General features: G+C 39.5%; 1 protein-coding gene and 1 non-coding gene across 2 annotated transcripts; both read right to left on the minus strand.

Moving 5' to 3' along the window:
• Window positions 1-5,315: 5,315 nt before the first annotated feature.
• On the minus strand, window positions 5,316-17,833 carry hspa9 (heat shock protein 9). Its single transcript, XM_053324421.1, has 16 exons — window positions 17,534-17,833; window positions 16,048-16,106; window positions 15,717-15,804; window positions 13,907-14,088; window positions 13,666-13,790; window positions 13,504-13,577; window positions 11,520-11,626; window positions 11,260-11,422; window positions 11,070-11,162; window positions 10,403-10,612; window positions 9,458-9,685; window positions 9,127-9,349; window positions 8,785-8,879; window positions 8,540-8,632; window positions 7,774-7,914; window positions 5,316-6,633 (listed from the first exon to the last, which is right to left on the minus strand). The coding sequence occupies exons 1-16, from the start codon at window positions 17,612-17,614 to the stop codon at window positions 6,544-6,546; spliced, it is 2,052 nt and encodes a 683-aa protein (XP_053180396.1). The 5' UTR covers window positions 17,615-17,833; the 3' UTR covers window positions 5,316-6,543.
• Window positions 10,766-10,966, minus strand: LOC128363531 (small nucleolar RNA SNORA74). The gene has a single exon (XR_008321687.1). It is a non-coding gene; the product is annotated as a small nucleolar RNA SNORA74 (small nucleolar RNA).
• Window positions 17,834-18,898: the final 1,065 nt, after the last annotated feature.

Here is an 18,898-nt window from a genome sequence, read left to right on the forward strand (position 1 = left end):
GGACTCAAACCCGAGGATGGATTAGTACCCCGAGGAGCCCCTGGGCACTGACGCTCATAGACCCCCCACAACTGTCTCACCGCACAAATCACGTCCACCTGATGTTACCAACCCTGGCCATTAAAATTCACCATAATTATTCTGAGTTTCCAGTCAAGCTCACATGTCAAATCACACGTGTTGGTCAAAAGCTTAATAAGTAGCTTTGGCGACCCCTGCTGGTGTTTGCCAGTAGGGTCTGGAGTGGATTGCTGGTTAGCAGTGGGTTGGGCCAGCGTGGTAATCTGGTAACTGCAGGCACCTGGGCCCGGTGATCTGGTTTACTTTGTAAGCGGTTTCTCATTCATTGTCTTTCTCTCTTTCCTTACAGACTTTCCTTGTTTTCTTTTATGCACCATACAACATCCCCACACACACCATACTTACCATGCACTTGCATGCACATCCCACACCACTGATTTTACTGACTTCCACACCTCATGTTATTGTATTTTCTAATGCTGGGCTTACACCAAACGATTTTCACAGTCCTAGACTAAAGACTGACAGTCTTTGGTAAATCTGAGTCTAACTGGAATATCGGTGCGCTCCCATCATCTCGATCGTTAAATTTAAGGTGGTAATCTACAGTCTGCGACTGCGTTTCATACCAGTCTTTCCCTAGTCTTGGGCTTGCGATTATATCAAACGTGTTTGATATTGTCGCAAATTGCAGTGACGTAACACGATCAACAACCAATAGATTAAATATATATACAGTGTTTCCTCTATGTACATTCAGCAGCGGCGCACTGCTCCAACCTGCTCAGATCTCACAGTCAGCAGTAGGAGAGGAGGAGAGCAGCAGGGGAATCTAGCGCACATAGTTTGTATGGAAGCCTAATGATGGAAAAAGTAAAACTGACAAAAATGAACCATTATTATTATTTATCTTTTATTTATAGAAAATACCTAATTTTGTGTAGCATACATGTGTGTTATTTTGTTAAAGCTATCAGGCATTAACATTTACAGCTGTTTGTAGCTGTTTTGTTTAAATTATTATTTATAATTTAATATTATAACAACAACTCAGGGACTTCCAAGCAGTAACATGTTTGAGCACTTTTTTGCATTGTCAATTTGAAAAAATGTTTTTGTTTTTGAATGAAGGGGTGGAAATTTTAAAAATATTTTTTTATTCGATTCTTCGCAAAAATTATCGACTGATTAATTGTTTTTCAAAATAATCATTAGTTGCAGCCCTATTATTTTTGAAACTCTTCTTCCAGGGGAGCATACCCCCGGACCCCCCCCCTAGTGTTGCTAGGTTACCGACACACAGCCCCGCTGCTACAAAAATTTCTAGAGGAAACACTGATATATATATATATATAATAGATTAGCACTGACAAAAGCGGAAACAGGAAACCAGAGAGTCAAACATGGACGGAGAAGCGACAAGGAGGTGGAAATGGACTGTGCAAAAGGAGGAAGAAATGGTGGAGCTGTGGGCAGAGCAGCCATGCCTCTTTGATATAAACTGCACAGACAAGAGCAGCTGTAGTTAAAGCTGATTCTCCTCCATTTTTGTAAAATTTCTGCTGTGCATGATGGGAAAAAATGCATGGTGGGGAGAAAAAAACTCTAAAATAACCTAATTGTAGTCTTGTAAATAGTGACCCTATAAGATTCACAGTCTTTGTAAAATCTAGTCTGAGACTAGTCTGGGACTAAAAACTCTAAACACTAGTCTTTAGATGTGAGCTGATAGTCTTTTAGAGTCTTTTCTAAATCTTTTAAAAGTCTTCTGGTGTGTGGTTAGCATTAGTTATCCTTACTATTGTGTTAAAAAAATATGTTTTGTTATTCCTTTGAAACGGTGCGTCTCTCTCTTGTTTGTCATGGCCTAGAGCCAGCTGTGACAGTAAGTGAGCTGAACTTGGAGCAGGTATGCCAGTACACTTCAATAAACCTGTGCTGAAAATACTGCAATTTCACTCATAAATCATAAGACAATGATACAATGGATAAAATCATCTGAAGGCAGTGTATGGCTCAAGACGATGGTAATATTAGTGTTCTCTGAAAAGCACCAAAGCAGACAGAACAACAGTTATTACTGATACAGTATAGCAGATTGAGCGAGGCAACTTCACACACTGCAAAAGCCAACATATAATGCATAAAAGACCTTTAAGAACATTCATATTATATATTTATATATTCATATTCTGAAAATGTAGTAACATTTAGCCTCGTAAAACATTTGGATGCAAACATTGCTACTTTTACCTTTACACATAGTTGGATCACACTTGAATTAAGGATAAGCCAGTCTTTATGCACGAGTGATTGTCTGTTTGTCAGGAGAGATTGGGAAAAGGCCAAGTGTTTTTTATAATGAGAACACTTGCATTGATGTATCCCTTTGGCCAACAGAGGGAGGGATTTGTTTGTGACCCATCTGCTGATATAAAAGCACTGCACTCATGCAAAGACCTCCAGAGTTCATTCAGGTCAAAGACTGTGCAGCTTTTATCTGTGTGGAGTGGCTGCAGTGTTAAGGCTGTGTGTGCGTTGGCTCGTGATGTGTGGTTGGTTTTGCAGTTGGTATGCACCTGTCAAAGTGGAGGATCACCCATTGACTTTGTGATAGCGTATCATAAGCCTTTGTGCTGGCATGGCACAGTCCCTCCCACTGAGTCCTGAGGATTTGGCAGCATTGTTCAGTGGGACGTTTGGAGGATATCTGTCTGTCCTCAGGATCCACCTTCCTGTCTGCCTATCTGAGTGTGACTGACAACAGTAAAAGGTGACATGTGCCAGCAGTGAGACGATCACATTACATAATGCAATGCTTCTAAACTGTCCTGATTTTATAAATGTAGCATATGTTGTCTTGCAGCGCTACCTACTATAATCACAGCTGGAGAAATATGATTTAGCAGCTGGTATTCATTGTCAGCACGAAAAGTAAAAAAACTGTAATGAGGGATTCAGATTACTGTAAATGATGAAATGATTGCAACTATGCCTCTTTATCTTTTTTTAACATGCTCATTAAACCAAATTCAGTAAGCTGTATTTCTACAAGATGAGAGCTGCGCATGTACTAAAAGGATCAGTGCGGATATATTGTGTATGTTTTCTTGTCCTTTCACACATCCACTGCAACCCTGAAGTTATCTGGACATTATCTGGAGGAGCTGTATGCGTCCACACAAATAACTGGACATTAAACAGTCTTTATTCGGTCAGCTACCTTGCACAAAGTCAGTGTATGTGCATGTGTGAATAGAGCAGAATTCACATCAAGCGGAGTGGGCATGATGTGGATAACATTTCTATCATGCGGCTGGCACTGGATAAACACAGCAGGCTAGAACAATCTGATACAAAGCTAGTGCTAAAGGAAGAGAGGACTTCCTGTCATTCCTCCTAAAATATTTAATTATAATTAATTTTATTTTTGGTGAAAAGCTGAAAAACGCTGAATTATAACCACAGTTTTTCCTTTTTTGTCACATAGTCAAAGATTGGGCATGTCCAAACTATTCTATAGAGTCATGTGGCTGCAGGTTTTTGTTCCAACCAATCAAGAGCACACCATTCGACCAATCAGCTGTCCGAAGACTGAGATCAGTTGATTAAATGAGTCGAGCCTGGTGTGCTCCTTGAATGTCCTTTACGGAATAGTTTGGACCACTATATAGAGATGTCTTCTATGTGAGACTTCAGTAGGAACCAGTGTGTCTTTAACAACCTTCTGGAACAGGTCATACTATAAGCATGACGAAAGACTTTAAAATAAATGAGCACTTTTCATAAGAAATCTTGTATAAAATCAACCTGTTATATAACTTGCTGACCTGTACATCATGACTATGCCAATGTAAGATACTGAAACAGTACCTGTGTAATATTGCAAAAATTAGACATATCCTGTCTCAAAATGATGCTGAAAAACTAGTCCATGTATTTGTTACTTCTAGGCTGGACTACTGCAATTCATTATTATCAGGCTGTCCTAACAAGTCTCTAAAGACTCTCCAGCTGGTCCAGAATGCAGCTGCCCGTGTTCTGACAAAAACTAGAAAGAGAGATCATATTACTCCCATCTTGGCTTCACTGCATTGGCTTCCTGTATAATTCAGAATAGAATTTAAAATCCTTCTCCTCACTTTCAAAGCTCTCAATGGTCAGGCTCCATCATATCTCAAAGAACTGATAGTACCTTATGTACCTACTAGAAGACTGCGCTCCCAGCATGCAGGTCTACTTGTGGTTCCTCGTATCTCTAAAAGTAGAACAGGAGGTAGAGCCTTCAGCTATCAGGCTCCTCTCCTGTGGAACCATCTTCCAGATTTGGTCCGGGGGGCAGACACCCTCCCTACATTTAAGAGTAGGCTTAAAACTTTCCTTTTTGATAAAGCTTATAGTTAGGGCTCTTAGAGCTCTTAGCTTATGCTGCTATAGGCTTAGACTGCCGGGGGACTCCCATGATGCACTGAGCTCCTCTCTCCTCCTCCCTTTCTCTCTCTATCCATCCATTTATATCCATTAACATTCATGTTCTATTAATGCATTGAATAAGCTAAACTTCTTCCCCGGAGTTGTCTGTGCTTTCTTGTCTCACAGGTAATCTGGGCCTGTAGACGTCCGGATGACGGATTCCAGTCCTGGACCTTCTAGCTTCATTGTTGATTTTCATTGTGCTTCTCTCCTCTATCCTTCCTTTCTCTCCTCTCAACCCCAACCGGTCGAGGCAGATGGCCGCCCACTCTGAGTCTGGTTCTGCCTGAGGTTTCTTCCTGTTAAAAGGGAGTTTTTTCTTGCCACTGTTGCCAAGTGCTTGCTCACAGGTGAATGTTGGGTCTCTTTAAAGTTAAAACCTGAAGAGTTCGGTTTAGAACCTGCTCTATGTGTAAAGTGCTTTAAAATAACTCTGTTGTGATTTGGCAAATAAAGATTGATTGATTGGTATCATTGAAGAAAGTGAGGATTATTCAACTGTACAAAATCTCAGTTTGAAGATGGATCCACCAAGGCTGGAAGATAGAGCTCTGCCTCCCTCTGCTGGTTGTCTGTTTGATAAATTAGAGCCAAAAAAAGGCAGGCAAAGGTTGCGCAGGTGTTTAGGCACTAATTGCTTTTGGAAATGGTGTCTGCAACCTGGTACTCAATCATTAAGCTCAAATCTTACTGATTTAAAGCAGTGTAATGGTGATGAAAACTACAACTTCACTGGGCTGCTCTCATTAATGTAAATGAATGAAAATGTACTTTATCATTTATATCAACACACACACACACACACACACACACACACAGAGTCCCATTTAAGATTTTTATTAGAAAAGACAGCAATAGTTATAATGACCCTAAATTTTCCAATTCCAGTAATATAATCACAACCCCTTCCCCCTTCCCCATTTCAGTTCCATAAGCTGCCTCCTGCCTGCCTCTTCGCTCCCTTCATACGTAGAAGCAATGTGGATCACTATCTGGCAGACACAAGGCAGCTATCACATTTACACCAGAGCAGTTTATGGCAGCGACAAAACTTCCTGTTGGAGGGGGAATGAATGACACGGCTGGACTCCATATTTCCACAAATCATTCGGCAGGTTCCTCGCATCCCAACTCTTCCTCCTGTTGCTGTGTGTCTGTTAGGATGGAGTTAACTAAGGCCTCATCCTGTGTTGTGCAATATTAAGATCCGGATTCACCTGATTCACTTCAAGTTCAACTCAAGTCAGCGATACCTTCAGATGTGAACTTCACAGAGCGTCACAGAAGAGGATGTAAAGAACTGAAATAAAGCGTTTCTTTACATTCTTACATAGCAAATATACCGTTTAAGGAAAGCTTGCCCTCCTCCTCACATATACATCCTTATTCTGTTCTCACATGTTAGTATGAGAACTATCTGTCATGAGAGGAAAAGAACTAGGATCACAATCCCTCTGTAGATGCTTTTTTTTTTAACAGATTCTGAAACTGATGAAATTAAAGCCATCTGCATTCATTTGCAAGCATTTAGAGTGCGCTCAAGACAACTGGGACTTTTCTTGACATGAAAAGTCAAGTCATTCATTCCAGAGTGGCATTTTACCTCTGAGCTGTTATGAGCACACTATTAAAACAAGATATCACTAACTGATGCTGAACACTGTACAATATTGTTGTAAGCTGGAGACATGAACAAGCTGAACAAAAAAAGATAAATTCTACATGATGTCTTCGACCAAAAAAAAAAGAGAAAAGTTACTATCACAAAATGTAAATCAACAGCTTTGTAAAAATAAACATACATTGTATTGAGAGATAATTAAATTACAAACAGACAGGAAATCATAGGACTTGGAGGAGCATACATAGACATTTATCCTTTCACTAGAGTATTTTACTGCCAAAACACAGTAGAATAATATATTACGGTGAGAATGACAGACTCAGCTTGTCACTCGTGACTGCCACTCCCTCCCACCCCAAGTCCACCCCGAGCCCGACAGTCCTCCGTTGTCATGGAGACCCCCTTGACAACCAAGTGCAAAAGGTCTACTGCTGGCCTTCCTTCTTCTCACCCTCTGTTGAGCCTGAGCTGCTGCCGCTGCTGCCTCCGCTGCTGCTATCTCGCTCTGCTGCCATCTGCAGGATGAACAAGTCAGTTAGAGGTCAGGTTGAACAATACATCCATTTTATCTAAATTGCAATACGGCTGACTGCAATATTCAAATGGAAGAAGGTGCAGTATTTGTTTAAGGCAAAAAAGTATCAAAATATCCTTTTGAAATATTGTGGTAATGCAGAGAAGTCCTGGACTACATATCATATTCTAATCACACCATAATTATTTTAATGTTTCTCAGTGAGAATGATGATAATGTACACTTAAGATTAATTTTAAAAGATTCTTTCACAATTGCAATATTAGTCACAAATAATCGCAATTGTATAATTTACAAAAAGATTTTTTTTTTTTTTCCCATATTTTTATTGAGGTTCTGATATTTAACAATAATGTATCTATCCAATCTCTCCTATCATAGTTCTTTATATTTGTCAGAAAGAACCACAATTTGGTGCTGAAGATGGGCACAAGTATAATTGTAAGTAACATATTAAAAATGTAAGAATAATAAAAATATACTGAGTTCATATTTAGGTGTGTTTAAACAGGAAATCTATGGTTTTCCTACGATTAGAACGAAATTACAGAAATTTTTTCCAGAAAATCATCAAAGTGCTGAAATAAAGTGTTTTTTTAACCACACATCAGCATCTTCAACTGTCAAGAATTTTTGTGCCAGAGCTGAATTCCTTACACAAAAAGAAATGAAAAAGCCACACTTCATTTTGAAATAAACACCTCATTTAACTGCTTTATATTTGATGGAAACAGCACAGAGAGGATCTAATCCTATTTCAAATTAAAAAATCCATACACAACGCAATTTAAGATTGGATTGGATTACCATTTGTCTCTCACCTTGTTATTATCTAAAGTGTAATGCCACATACCTTTCTTTCGCTCTACTGTTATTGTTCATGATCAACAACTCAACTTTAATTGTTTTCATCATCTCATTGTTGTCTGTTACAATTCAATTATAAATGACTACTTCGCTGACTGTTCTACTATTAGAATTGAAATTAAAGCAATAACAGAAGGACTATCTAACTATTTAAGTAACAGTGAAATGAGACTGATTCCTGTCCAAGATATCAACCAGAACTTTCAGAGTTTGTTATTTGGCTTTTATTTTGTAACAGGGTGAATCTTCTTACCTTCTTGTAGGCCATTTCAAAGAGTTTGAGTGACGACTGCTGCAGGTTGGAAGCCGCCTGTTTGATGTTCTCTCCTGTTTCTGAGTCCTTGTTTGCCAGAAGATCCCTCACCTTTGTGATCTCCTCCTTCAGCTTGGTGCACTGCGGGTGGAGGAGAAGACAAATGAGTCAATGAAGGTGCATCATATTTACAGACAGAGACAGATTTACACTCAAAACAAGACTCCAATTGTCTTTTATAGAACTAAGTGGTGTAAATATAATTGAACTGAATTAAAATAATTGACCAAATTAAGATTGTTTTTGGAATTAAAACTCATTTAATTAAAGATTTTTCACCCCTCTTAGGGTCTGTTTTGACCTATAACACAACATTGTTTATCATTAGTCTCTTATGGTCTTATAACATATGCCTGTTTTGTTCATTTTAAACAGTATAATAGTTAAATTGTGCCTAAATGCAAGTATATATATTATGATTATGGATGAAAAATAAGTCCCACAAATTACCATCCAGTGTTTTGAGCTTATTAATGAATCAAACATGTCAAATCTGACCAGCGAGCACTTTTGTAACACATGAAGGTTCAATTCCATGACTTTTCCCCAAACTTGATTTTACCTATATTTCCTGGAAATTTTACCTTTAGGCCTGGAAAATTAGATTTTAAAATTCCATAACTTTTCCAGGTCTTTCAGTTCTGTTGGAACACTGACATAAAAACCAAACTAACATAAATGAGTAAAATAAAGTGTGCAGCTGTACCTCATCAGCAGGAAGCTGGTCCTTGAACTCCTCCATCTTAGACTCTGTGTCATGAACGATGCCCTCAGCTGTGTTGACGGCCTCCACACGTTCCTAATTAACAGTCACAAAAAAAACAGACCATGACAAAAATGCTGATAGTCTTAAACAAAGAGGCTCATTTCAAGTGCCACTTATTGTCCCCCTGATGTAAAATATACTTGAGTACATTCATCATTTCAATCCTCACTATTTGAAACTCTCACCTTTCTCCTCCTGTCCTCCTCTGCGTACCTCTCGGCATTCTTGATCATGTTCTCGATGTCGTCTTTACTGAGACCTCCTGATGACTGGATAACAACTGTGGACAGTGCAGACGGGATGTTTATACACTAGTATAGCAGTTTGACTTTTATATATCTGCTAATTAAAACTATTGATGATACCAATCAAAATGAAGGCAAAGAACAGTCAGCTGAGACATCAAACACAGCTCTAAAAATCCATTTAACTCAAACCTATTCATTGAAACATTTACTTTACATAATAGCTGAAACAAATCATTACTGAAAGCCTTGACAACCGTGATACAGACTGCAGTCACTCACTCTGCTGCTCGCGGCCTGTGCCTTTGTCCTTGGCGGAGACGTGGACAATGCCGTTGGCATCGATGTCGAAGGTGACTTCGATCTGAGGGACACCGCGGGGGGCCGGGGGGATTCCCACCAGAGTGAACTGACCCAGCACCTTGTTGTCTGCCGCCATCTCTCTCTCACCCTGACACACCTTGATCTCCACCTGAGTCTGTCCGTCGGCTGCTGTGGAGAACACCTGAGGAGAGTGGACGGGCATGCTTCAGAACATTTCAAATCATGTTTGATGATAAAGCAAACACGAAGAGTCTAAGGGCCTCATGGAGTCCAATGTTGGTGTAAGTACCTGGCCCTTCTTGGTGGGGATCGTGGTGTTCCTGTTGATGAGTTTGGTGAAGACTCCACCCAGGGTCTCAATACCCAGTGACAGAGGTGTCACATCCAACAGCAGCACGTCAGTGACATCACCAGCCAACACACCACCCTGGATGGCCGCTCCTATGGCGACGGCCTCATCAGGGTTTACGGACTTGCTGGGAGCCCGACCAAACAGGTCCTGAACAGTCTGCTGAACCTACAGAGAGACACAATGAGAGTCAATGTTAGCATAGCCATACATTAATTAAAGTCATGTGCAGCGAGAACCACAACTGACTATGGGATCATGGTTTTTGTGCATAGTAATGATTAACAGATGGTAAAAATCTAACAAAAAACATCAGATTAAAAGAGAAAATGAGGAAACACACACTGGATAATAGAAGACTACACGTGACCAATCTGCTTTTTTCACTTTTATATACAAGTAAACTTGTTTAAGGTGGTGTGGACACGAATTTAGTAATGTGTATTTTTTTCACTGTAATACTACATTTGGCCAGCAGATGTCACTCTTCATGTCTGGATCAGATCTTATCCTTTAGTGATTTGATTGGAAATTTGCAGGATTGTGAATCTCAAGGTTGATCTATTGTGACTAAAAACCTTGTCTCCTGTACCACACTGTATGTATGGTATTGGTTTGGTGTCAGTGGTGGTTAAGATAACTGCAGAGAGTTTAAAACTTAATTATTCAATACTATGTAATTTAGTTTGGTAATAACACAACTAAAGTGTATTTGAATTGATAGCAAATATAAGTAGAGGGAGGTATGCTACCATGGCAACCCATATTTGACCATTTCGGGGTCATATGTTTTAATGTCCTCCTCTTTCTAACATTAAATAAGGTGCACTGTTACTCTCTGTTAGCGCTGTTGGGCTCTGGGATCACGGTGTGTGTGTTGTGTACCTTGGGCATACGTGACATGCCTCCGACCAGCAGCACCTCTCCGATGTCACCCTTGGACACCTCGGCATCCTGCATGGCCTTCTGGCAGGGAGCCACGGTGCGGCGGATCAGGTCAGCCACGATGCCTTCAAACTGGGAGCGGGATAGCTTCATGTTGAGATGTTTGGGGCCGGAGGCGTCCATGGTCAGGTAGGGGAGGTTGATGTCAGTCTGAGAGAGAGAGAGAGACAGATATGTCAGATAGATTCATGAATATCATCACATAACATTAACCATTCAAACTACGATAATATTAGTAACATTGGTTTTGATGGAAGCTCATTACAAATACTTGGAGGAATGCTATTAAAAAGGTTTAAATAGGCTGTGCGGCCCTGTACTAGGCCTGCCCTGCTGTAGTATCAGGACAGTCCACTCTCACTGAGCCGAATCCTGCAGCAACTCAATGACAGCAGACTCTAAAACAGAACCTGCTGCAGTGAAACAACACAGGAGCTTCCTCTACCAGCACTGTAACACTGAGCCAGACACACACACTGTCTGGACAGCTGACTGAGAGCTGGGGCTGTGGGTTCAATGCTAAACGCAATCTCATATATGACAGTGAAAGAGTACACAGATCCAGAGTGAAGTGGTCTTGATCAGAATTAAAGGTGTGCGTGAGTACCTGCAGTGAAGATGACAGCTCACACTTGGCCTTCTCGGCAGCCTCTCTGACTCTCTGCAGAGCCATGTTGTCTTTCAGCAGGTCCACGCCAGACTGAGGAGACAAAACACACACATGAAAACCTGGAAACACAGACAAACATGAATGAGAGGCTCAGTTAAAACAAACCTACAGAGACTTAAATATCTACCTCTCTCTTAAACTCCTTGACGATGTGTTTGAGGAGGTGCTGGTCGAAGTCCTCTCCTCCCAGGAAGGTGTCGCCGTTGGTGGACTTCACCTCAAAGACTCCCTTCTGGATCTCCAGGACTGAGATATCAAAGGTACCTCCACCCAGATCATACACGGCGATACTAGACATACAAACACACACAAACACATCAGTTTTGTTACAAAGCACACCAATTAACATGTCTAATGGTTCCTTTCTTTGTGAGGACTGATGCTCACATCTTATCCTGGGTCTTGTCCAGGCCGTAAGCCAGAGCAGCAGCTGTTGGCTCGTTGATCACACGCAGGACGTTTAAACCGGAGATCTGACCAGCGTCTTTGGTGGCCTAAAATCACAAAAAGAGATCAGACCTTTAGGAATGTTGCAAAGTATTGGCTGTACATTCATTGGCTCAGGAAGGGGGGTGCTGCCTGGGCTGCAGCCCCCCTCGTCAGGGCGTCATAAGTCTTTGTCACAATTCAATTAAATATCCCATGTTAGACACAGGACTCTGGAATGGTTCCTTTTTACATACAATGATGAACTTTTCCATTGGTCAGTGATATGCAAGTTTAACCAAATCTCAGGAATCTGACTAAAGTACCTACTAAACTCAATCATGGTTTCATCATGTAGAATTCTCTAATAGCCCTACAGTAATACAGAAGCATTGTGGGAAACACTGCTAACAAAAGCAACACATATGAATAAATATGAAGGTGATTGGTCAGACAGTGCGTTGCTATGGTAGTAACCCATGGTTGACGTAGCAACAGACTGTCCTGTTGTCACTGGCTGTAGAAATCAACCCCTATCCGAGTTTATTTCTCTATTATCCTGTGCTTAGATGTGTAGTTTAGCCTTTATTAACCATATTTCTTGTTAAAGTATTTATTCATATATGTTGTTAGCAGTGTTTCCCAAATTGCATCTGTATATTTGTAGGGCTATCACAATGTTTTACATGGTGACACCATGACTGAGTTTAGTAGGTACATTAATCGGGTTCCTGAACTCGAGTTTGTGAGCACAAACGTTGAGTAACTGTCTAACTGCAATATTAAAACACTTGACGAATGATGCATGTGTACTCTTCAGAAGTGATAATACTAAGTTCTGCAGTTTGTGCGTTGTGCTGCACAGTACGAAGAATATATTTTGAATAATATCAATAATAGCATAACACCACAATTTCACAACAACCTCTTCCAGTGCGCCTGTGTACTGTATTTTCTCCACACTGCCGGGAAAGACAAAAGCATTACAATACCAATCATTTATTAATAAGTGGTGACCATCTGCTAACTCTCTCATGTTTCCACCTACGGTAACTTCTCTCCAAACTGGTACCAGTAATAATTACGCAATGTGGTCTGGTAGAAGTGCACTGAGAGGTATGACACTGAAACTAGGACCATTGTAGGCTTTAAAACCAAAGCAATGAGCTTACAGATGTTACTGACCAACGTTTAATTCAAAAAAGTTTGGATATGTATCATTTTGAAAAAGGATGAAAAATAAGAAAAGCTTCATGTTAACTGACTAATAGCATACTCAACTTTATTACCCTAGAAACAACTGAGTTACTCTTTTCATCACACTAAACAGAAGAATCAGGACTTCCCTCAGATTGCTGCTACCAGTTACTTAGCATCTTCTTTCTGCACTACACTGACTTCAGTTAAATCAAAGATGTTCCGCTGAGAAGATGCACCGCTTTCTACTGGCAGCGTCTTTTACAAGCACTTTCTCAAAGATGGGGGAACAATCTTTGAACGGGTGATTTACTGTGACTGCAGATATACAGAAAGTTAATCTCCTGTTTAAAAACTCCAATGGGTGATAGTGGAATACTGTGAAAACAATATTCACAGAGCACAACACTAAATCCTCATGGTGACACCTATCATGACACCTTAGAGCCTCTCTTTCTGGAAAGTGCTATATTAAAAAATAATTTCTTTGCTTTTCCTACCTCTTTGGAGGCCATGACAACATAAAACATGGATAACAAACTACGAATTTACTAATTAGGGTTTTGTACTTGATGAACATTGATGCTAATACATGAAAATAAACTGAATGGGTGTTATCTCTATAACCTCCACCATCCTGCCATCTTTTTTTGGTGGAAAACCTGACTTGTGTAAATACTCGTTTAAATTGTCAACCACACTGATTATTATTATTTGTGTGTGTGTGTGTGTGTGTGTGTGTGTGTACCTGTCTCTGAGAGTCATTGAAGTATGCTGGTACAGTGACCACAGCATTCTTCACTTTGGTTCCCAGGTAGCTCTCTGCAACACAAACACCAAATCATTACTAAAAACCAGAGCTCACATGTGGATCCTTTTAACATCCTGTCCCGTGCAGATGAAGTTATACCTGCAGTCTCCTTCATCTTAACCAGAACAAAGGCTCCAGCCTGGCTGGGGGAATACATTTTTCCATGAGCCTCCACCCAAGCGTCACCATTAGATGCACGTACAATCTTGTAGGGCACGTTCTTCCTGTTAGTGAAAAGAAACAACATTAACATCCGCTGGAATTACTAGTATATTATTAGACTGTATGTTTAACTGTATCCCTCCACAGGAGGAAATAAACCCAGCTAAGATGCACTCACAGGTCTTTCTGGACCTCTGGGTCGTCAAAGCGACGTCCTATCAGTCTCTTGGTGGCGTACAGGGTGTTCTGAGGGTTGGTTACAGACTGGCGTTTAGCCGGCATGCCCACCAGACGCTCCCCCTCTGGTGTGAAGGCAATGACTGACGGAGTGGTCCTTGCTCCCTCTGCGTTCTCCAGCACCTGTGAAGAGGAGACACATCCTTTAGTTCCTTCACCAAACTTCAGACATCAGCAGTCATCTACTCTCATTGTAAGTGCTGCTTGTTCTCTCCAAGCAGACCAACACTCTTTGTCTGCAAGGTGGTTTTACAAATCAAATAAACTCTTACATCATTGAATAAATATATAATTTATTCCTTGAAATGAACTGAAATTGCCTCAGAATGGTGTAACTTGGTTGGCCTAACATTCTCCAATAGTAGCACAGGGTTTTTTTCTCTGTCAGACGTGTTTATCAGTAGGCCTGTATGACAAGTTGATAATGTAATTATTGGGAGAGTCCTCTTTCTTTCTTTCTTTCCTCTCTCTACAGGGGAGAAAGTTGTCTCTCTAGGTTTTTTTTCACTCCTCACATTTAACATCATATTAATAATCACTAACATCAAAAACATTACTGACAAACACAGAACGTCACTGAATGAAGATGCTTCTTGTCAAACAGCTAAATTAACTTCTGAACAGGATATATGATTAGCCGCTGGATGCCACTGCTTTACCTATTAGGAGCTATGGTGTGTGATTCCACAGCTTGTTTTAATGAGACTTTTAAATTAAGTTTGTTCTTTAAAGAATTCAAATTTCATTCACTGTTGTTTTCAGGAGCAGAAACTTCATGGTAAGTTAGAAGTCAGTCAGTCAGAGGTGTCACACTTGTTGTCACAGCAAACACCAAAGACAAGACTGGAAATAACTGTTTCTAAATGGACCTTCACCATTTAAAAAAAGAGAACACAGCAGCACAGCATCATGAACCATTATCAGCTAACCAAAACATACTGTGATGATTTCATGTCACTAAACATCAGGCTGCAATGTTGTGTTTCTCTGTTAACTACTATAGGTGTTAGTTGGAAACACCCTCACATTGCATAGTGAGGATCCATAGAATTAAATGAGATGAGAATCAAGAGAACACCTGTACTACCAATAGACACCTACTGTTGTTTGCATAAATTAAAATGCTTGAGGCATTAACTGTTTAACTGTTGTCTGAAAAACAACCTTCTTTAGTCTTTAGAATCAGATTTTTCACCTTTTCATGGATGCATGTCTGATGAACAAAGGGAATTTCAGTTTCACTCGTTTCACTCCCAACTTAGTTATATATTTTTTTTCTTAAACTGTACAAACAACATTTCAGTCAAATTTACAACTGTCGTTCTTCCTGGACTTCACAGAGTGACCAACAGCTGCAGAAACTTGCTTTTTCAAGTCTGCATTTGCATTTAAAATAAACATTTTAAAAGACAAAAAATACTTTATAAAGCTAAAAAAAAACAGAAAAACACTTGCCTGTTGAAGTTGGACAACAAACCATACAAACTAGTTATTTTCTAGCATAACCCTGACCTGTGTGTGTGTGGATCTGACCAATAATCAGCTGCATCTGAGGGACAGATTCTGCACCACAAGAATACATTAAATAACATGGTAACAAAAGGTCAATGAAAGCATACTTCATACCCATGCAGAGAAAAGCTGCTGTCTACATTTAACTTCCACTTTTTCCATCACTGAGACAGAAAAGCTGACCAGCTGTTGTGACGCTGCCTGAGCTAAACCTAACAGAGATGTCTGCTCAGCATCACCTTGGCTTGTTTCCCCTCCATGACTGCCACGCAGGAGTTGGTGGTTCCCAGGTCGATGCCGATGACGGCGCCCTTGATGGCTTCTGACCTGCAACACGGACACGATCACTGTTACAGGTGTGTCGTGAAAATCTAAGCACAAAGTTAACAGAGCCAACAACAGAGCAGTGGTGGTCTTCCTTCTGTGAGAAACCCCACTTACAAGTCAGTTAAGTGTTTCTAAATTGATTTAATCATTTACTAAAGAGCAATAACCATTTTACAAACTGCCACAGCTGCAATTTTACACATTGGGTTATTTCCTGGATTTTTTTTTCATGCTAATACTCACGCATAGTCTCTCCTGGACAGAACTCTGAGAGCATCTGGTTGGAAACCACTCCAGCAGGCCTGTGAACATATCACAAAAGGATTACATCACAGTTACCACATAATGATTCCCTTTAGCAAATACATGTTAAAATGTTAAGGAAATATCTCTAAGAAATGTAACAAAACTTTCAATATGTGATCAGCCAGTGCAAGAAACCTGCGATCACTCATTTAAGAATGTAACATTAAAAACAACAAAAACCTGAATCAGACTCTTACAATATTAAAAAGGTGGTAAGATGTTTAACTATACCTGGCAAACAAAGTCTACCACCTTGAGTACAGCAATATATCATGGATCATCTACTGCTGGGTTTTTAAATACATACAAGAAAATAGATATCAGCTATCTTTAATTATGCTGTAAAAATGATGGAACACTCTCCCTAAAGCTATAAGAGATCTGGACTCTGAACAACTTGAAGCAGCTGAAAACATATTTATTTGATCTGGCCTTGTAATTAGTATCACTATCACTTATTTTAAATAAATGTCTCACTTTTACAAGTTGTCTAATTGTATTTGACAATTTGCTGTTTTATTGTATTTTTCTCTGTAAAGCTGGTATATTATCACTCAATACCAATATCCCTGTTGTAACAATGCCACAATTATTTTATTATTTTTCTTTCTATTATTGTTCTTACTGTTTTCTGTACTTATCATTTATTGTGCTTTATTCGTATTTCTGTTCTTTTATTCTATTTTACTGTCCACTTTGCTATTGTAATAATACAAATTCTCCCATTGTAGGACTAATAAAGGAACATCTTATTTTAAAGCACTTTGAGCTACACCCCTTGTAAGAAAGATGCTCTATAAATAAAGTTTATTATTTATTATTAATGTTAAAGACGCAGCACAATGGAGAAAAGGCCAAACTAATGCAGGTGTGAATGTGTGACTTTAACTTTGGAACAACATGAAAAATGTTGCAGCATGTTGAGGGGGAGGAGACAGCTGACTGAAGGTCACTGAGCCATTCATCCTCCAGGTTCTAGCCTTGGAGCCAGTTAACAGTGCTGTCTCACTACACACGCTGACTTAAAACTGATGAAATGACAAAGGAATACAGTTGTCACTTAAACACAGTGCAGCACGCACAGTCATTAGGAAGGTGACCGGTGAGACGACTTATGCAACATGTAGCTTAGCTTCAAACACCTCCAGTCACTCTAACTGCGTGAATGAGAGCTTAAACTGAACAACAGTGAACAAAGTGAGGTGATATATAGCGTTACGCCAGTCTGTGTATGTTTATATTAGAAAAAGGAACGACGAGACACAATCCCATAGTCACGATTAGCTGGCCTCAAGCTAACTCTGCTAGCATGTTAACCTCGCCGGTCGGTTGTCAAATCACATCAGTCGAACATTTTCATGGATGTATGCATGCACGCACGAATGTTATAGATTAAGGTTATTTGCGTGTGTTGGAGACTCACCTTCTTGATCAGAGAGGAGACATTTCTGGCGCTGCTTCTTGTCGGGAGAGTCCTTGAAACGCTTCTGGCGACGCTCAACATTTTTTGACAATTTGGCTAATAAGCTAACAGGCTAACTGAGTGTAATTTAAATAAACAGGCTAGGCACGACTGCAGAGTTGCGCGTTGAAGAGAATGCGAAGTCAAAAGTTCCAGGTGGTGTGTCCGGGACAGAGCTGAGTCAAGTCCGGTGAAGCTGCGTGTCTTGTGGGTAAGACTGAAGAAGACTACTGCGACGGTCCTTCTGGAAGAATCCAACACATGTTGCACCATGCGCCGCTAGAGGACCCACAGCGGGCTATCCATGTAGTGCCTTAAACGTTTTAACACTTCAAAAAACATTATTTAATCTTTTTCTGATTAAATATGCGTCGTACATTGGCGATATATTATAAATGATTATTTATTTTTTGACATATAAAAATTGTGTATATTTCTACAGTTTTGTCTTTTTTTGTGATTATGAACAGAATAGGTCAGCTATACGTAGTGGGCATCTGAAGGTCATGATGTAACCGGTACCAGGGGTTTAAGTTAGTTACATCAGGGATGATAGCTCTTTTTGTAGACAAGCTGATGAAACACTCATATTTTCTTTTCAGTGTGAAATAACATAAACGTTGGTCTGATTTAAACCATTTCATTTTCCATTCTCACAATGTCACTGATCATTTTACTCTTAAATATATCATATGTTACTATGACAACAGAAAAAATAAGTCGCTGTATTATGTGATTGACTTTTTATTTTGAAATTCTTTATCCATAAACAGAAATTCTTAGATTCTCAGACCTCATTTGTCATGTTTTCTGTAGAAATCAATTAAACTGTCAAATCGCTTTCCTTGATAAACAATAAGAACATTATAAAAAATATATTTGTTGAACTCCCTTGAAACTAGAACGTACCTCTTTTCTGTACTGTAATTGTTGTATAGCTAGTTTATTGTAATGCATATCAATTGTTTTGTTTTTTTCTTGCTTATTTTATTTTCATCCTTTGTTTATTCATTTAGTTTATATATATATATATATATATATTTAAGTGAAGACATGTTATATATATTTTATTATAAATTTATATTTGTACTTGTGTGAATATGTATTGTCGATATTTAGCTCTCTGTCATTGTTTCATGTATTAGTTGATCCTGACTTTGTATATTTTGTGAAATAAAGTTTATAAAAAACAGGGATGGGACTGAAGTACCGAAAGGGCAGAAATTAACATAGGCTGTATCATTAAATGTCCATATGTAAGCTTGTGCGCTCCTATATTTGGTATTTATATACATACACATCAAATCTATAGGCTACAACAGAGAG

Source organism: Scomber japonicus, chromosome 8 (assembly GCF_027409825.1).
Source record: "Scomber japonicus isolate fScoJap1 chromosome 8, fScoJap1.pri, whole genome shotgun sequence".
NCBI lineage: Eukaryota > Metazoa > Chordata > Actinopteri > Scombriformes > Scombridae > Scomber > Scomber japonicus.

Coding starts and splice junctions, on each gene's coding strand:
- hspa9 (XM_053324421.1), bottom strand. CDS start 17,614: ATGTTGAGCGTCGCCAGAAGCGTTTCAAGGACTCTCCCGACAAGAAGC. Junction 10,613..11,069: donor AGCTGTCATCTTCACTGCAG/GTACTCACGCAC, acceptor TCTCTCTCTCAG/ACTGACATCAACCTCCCCTA. Junction 7,915..8,539: donor ACCAGCTTCCTGCTGATGAG/GTACAGCTGCAC, acceptor CTCCACCCGCAG/TGCACCAAGCTGAAGGAGGA.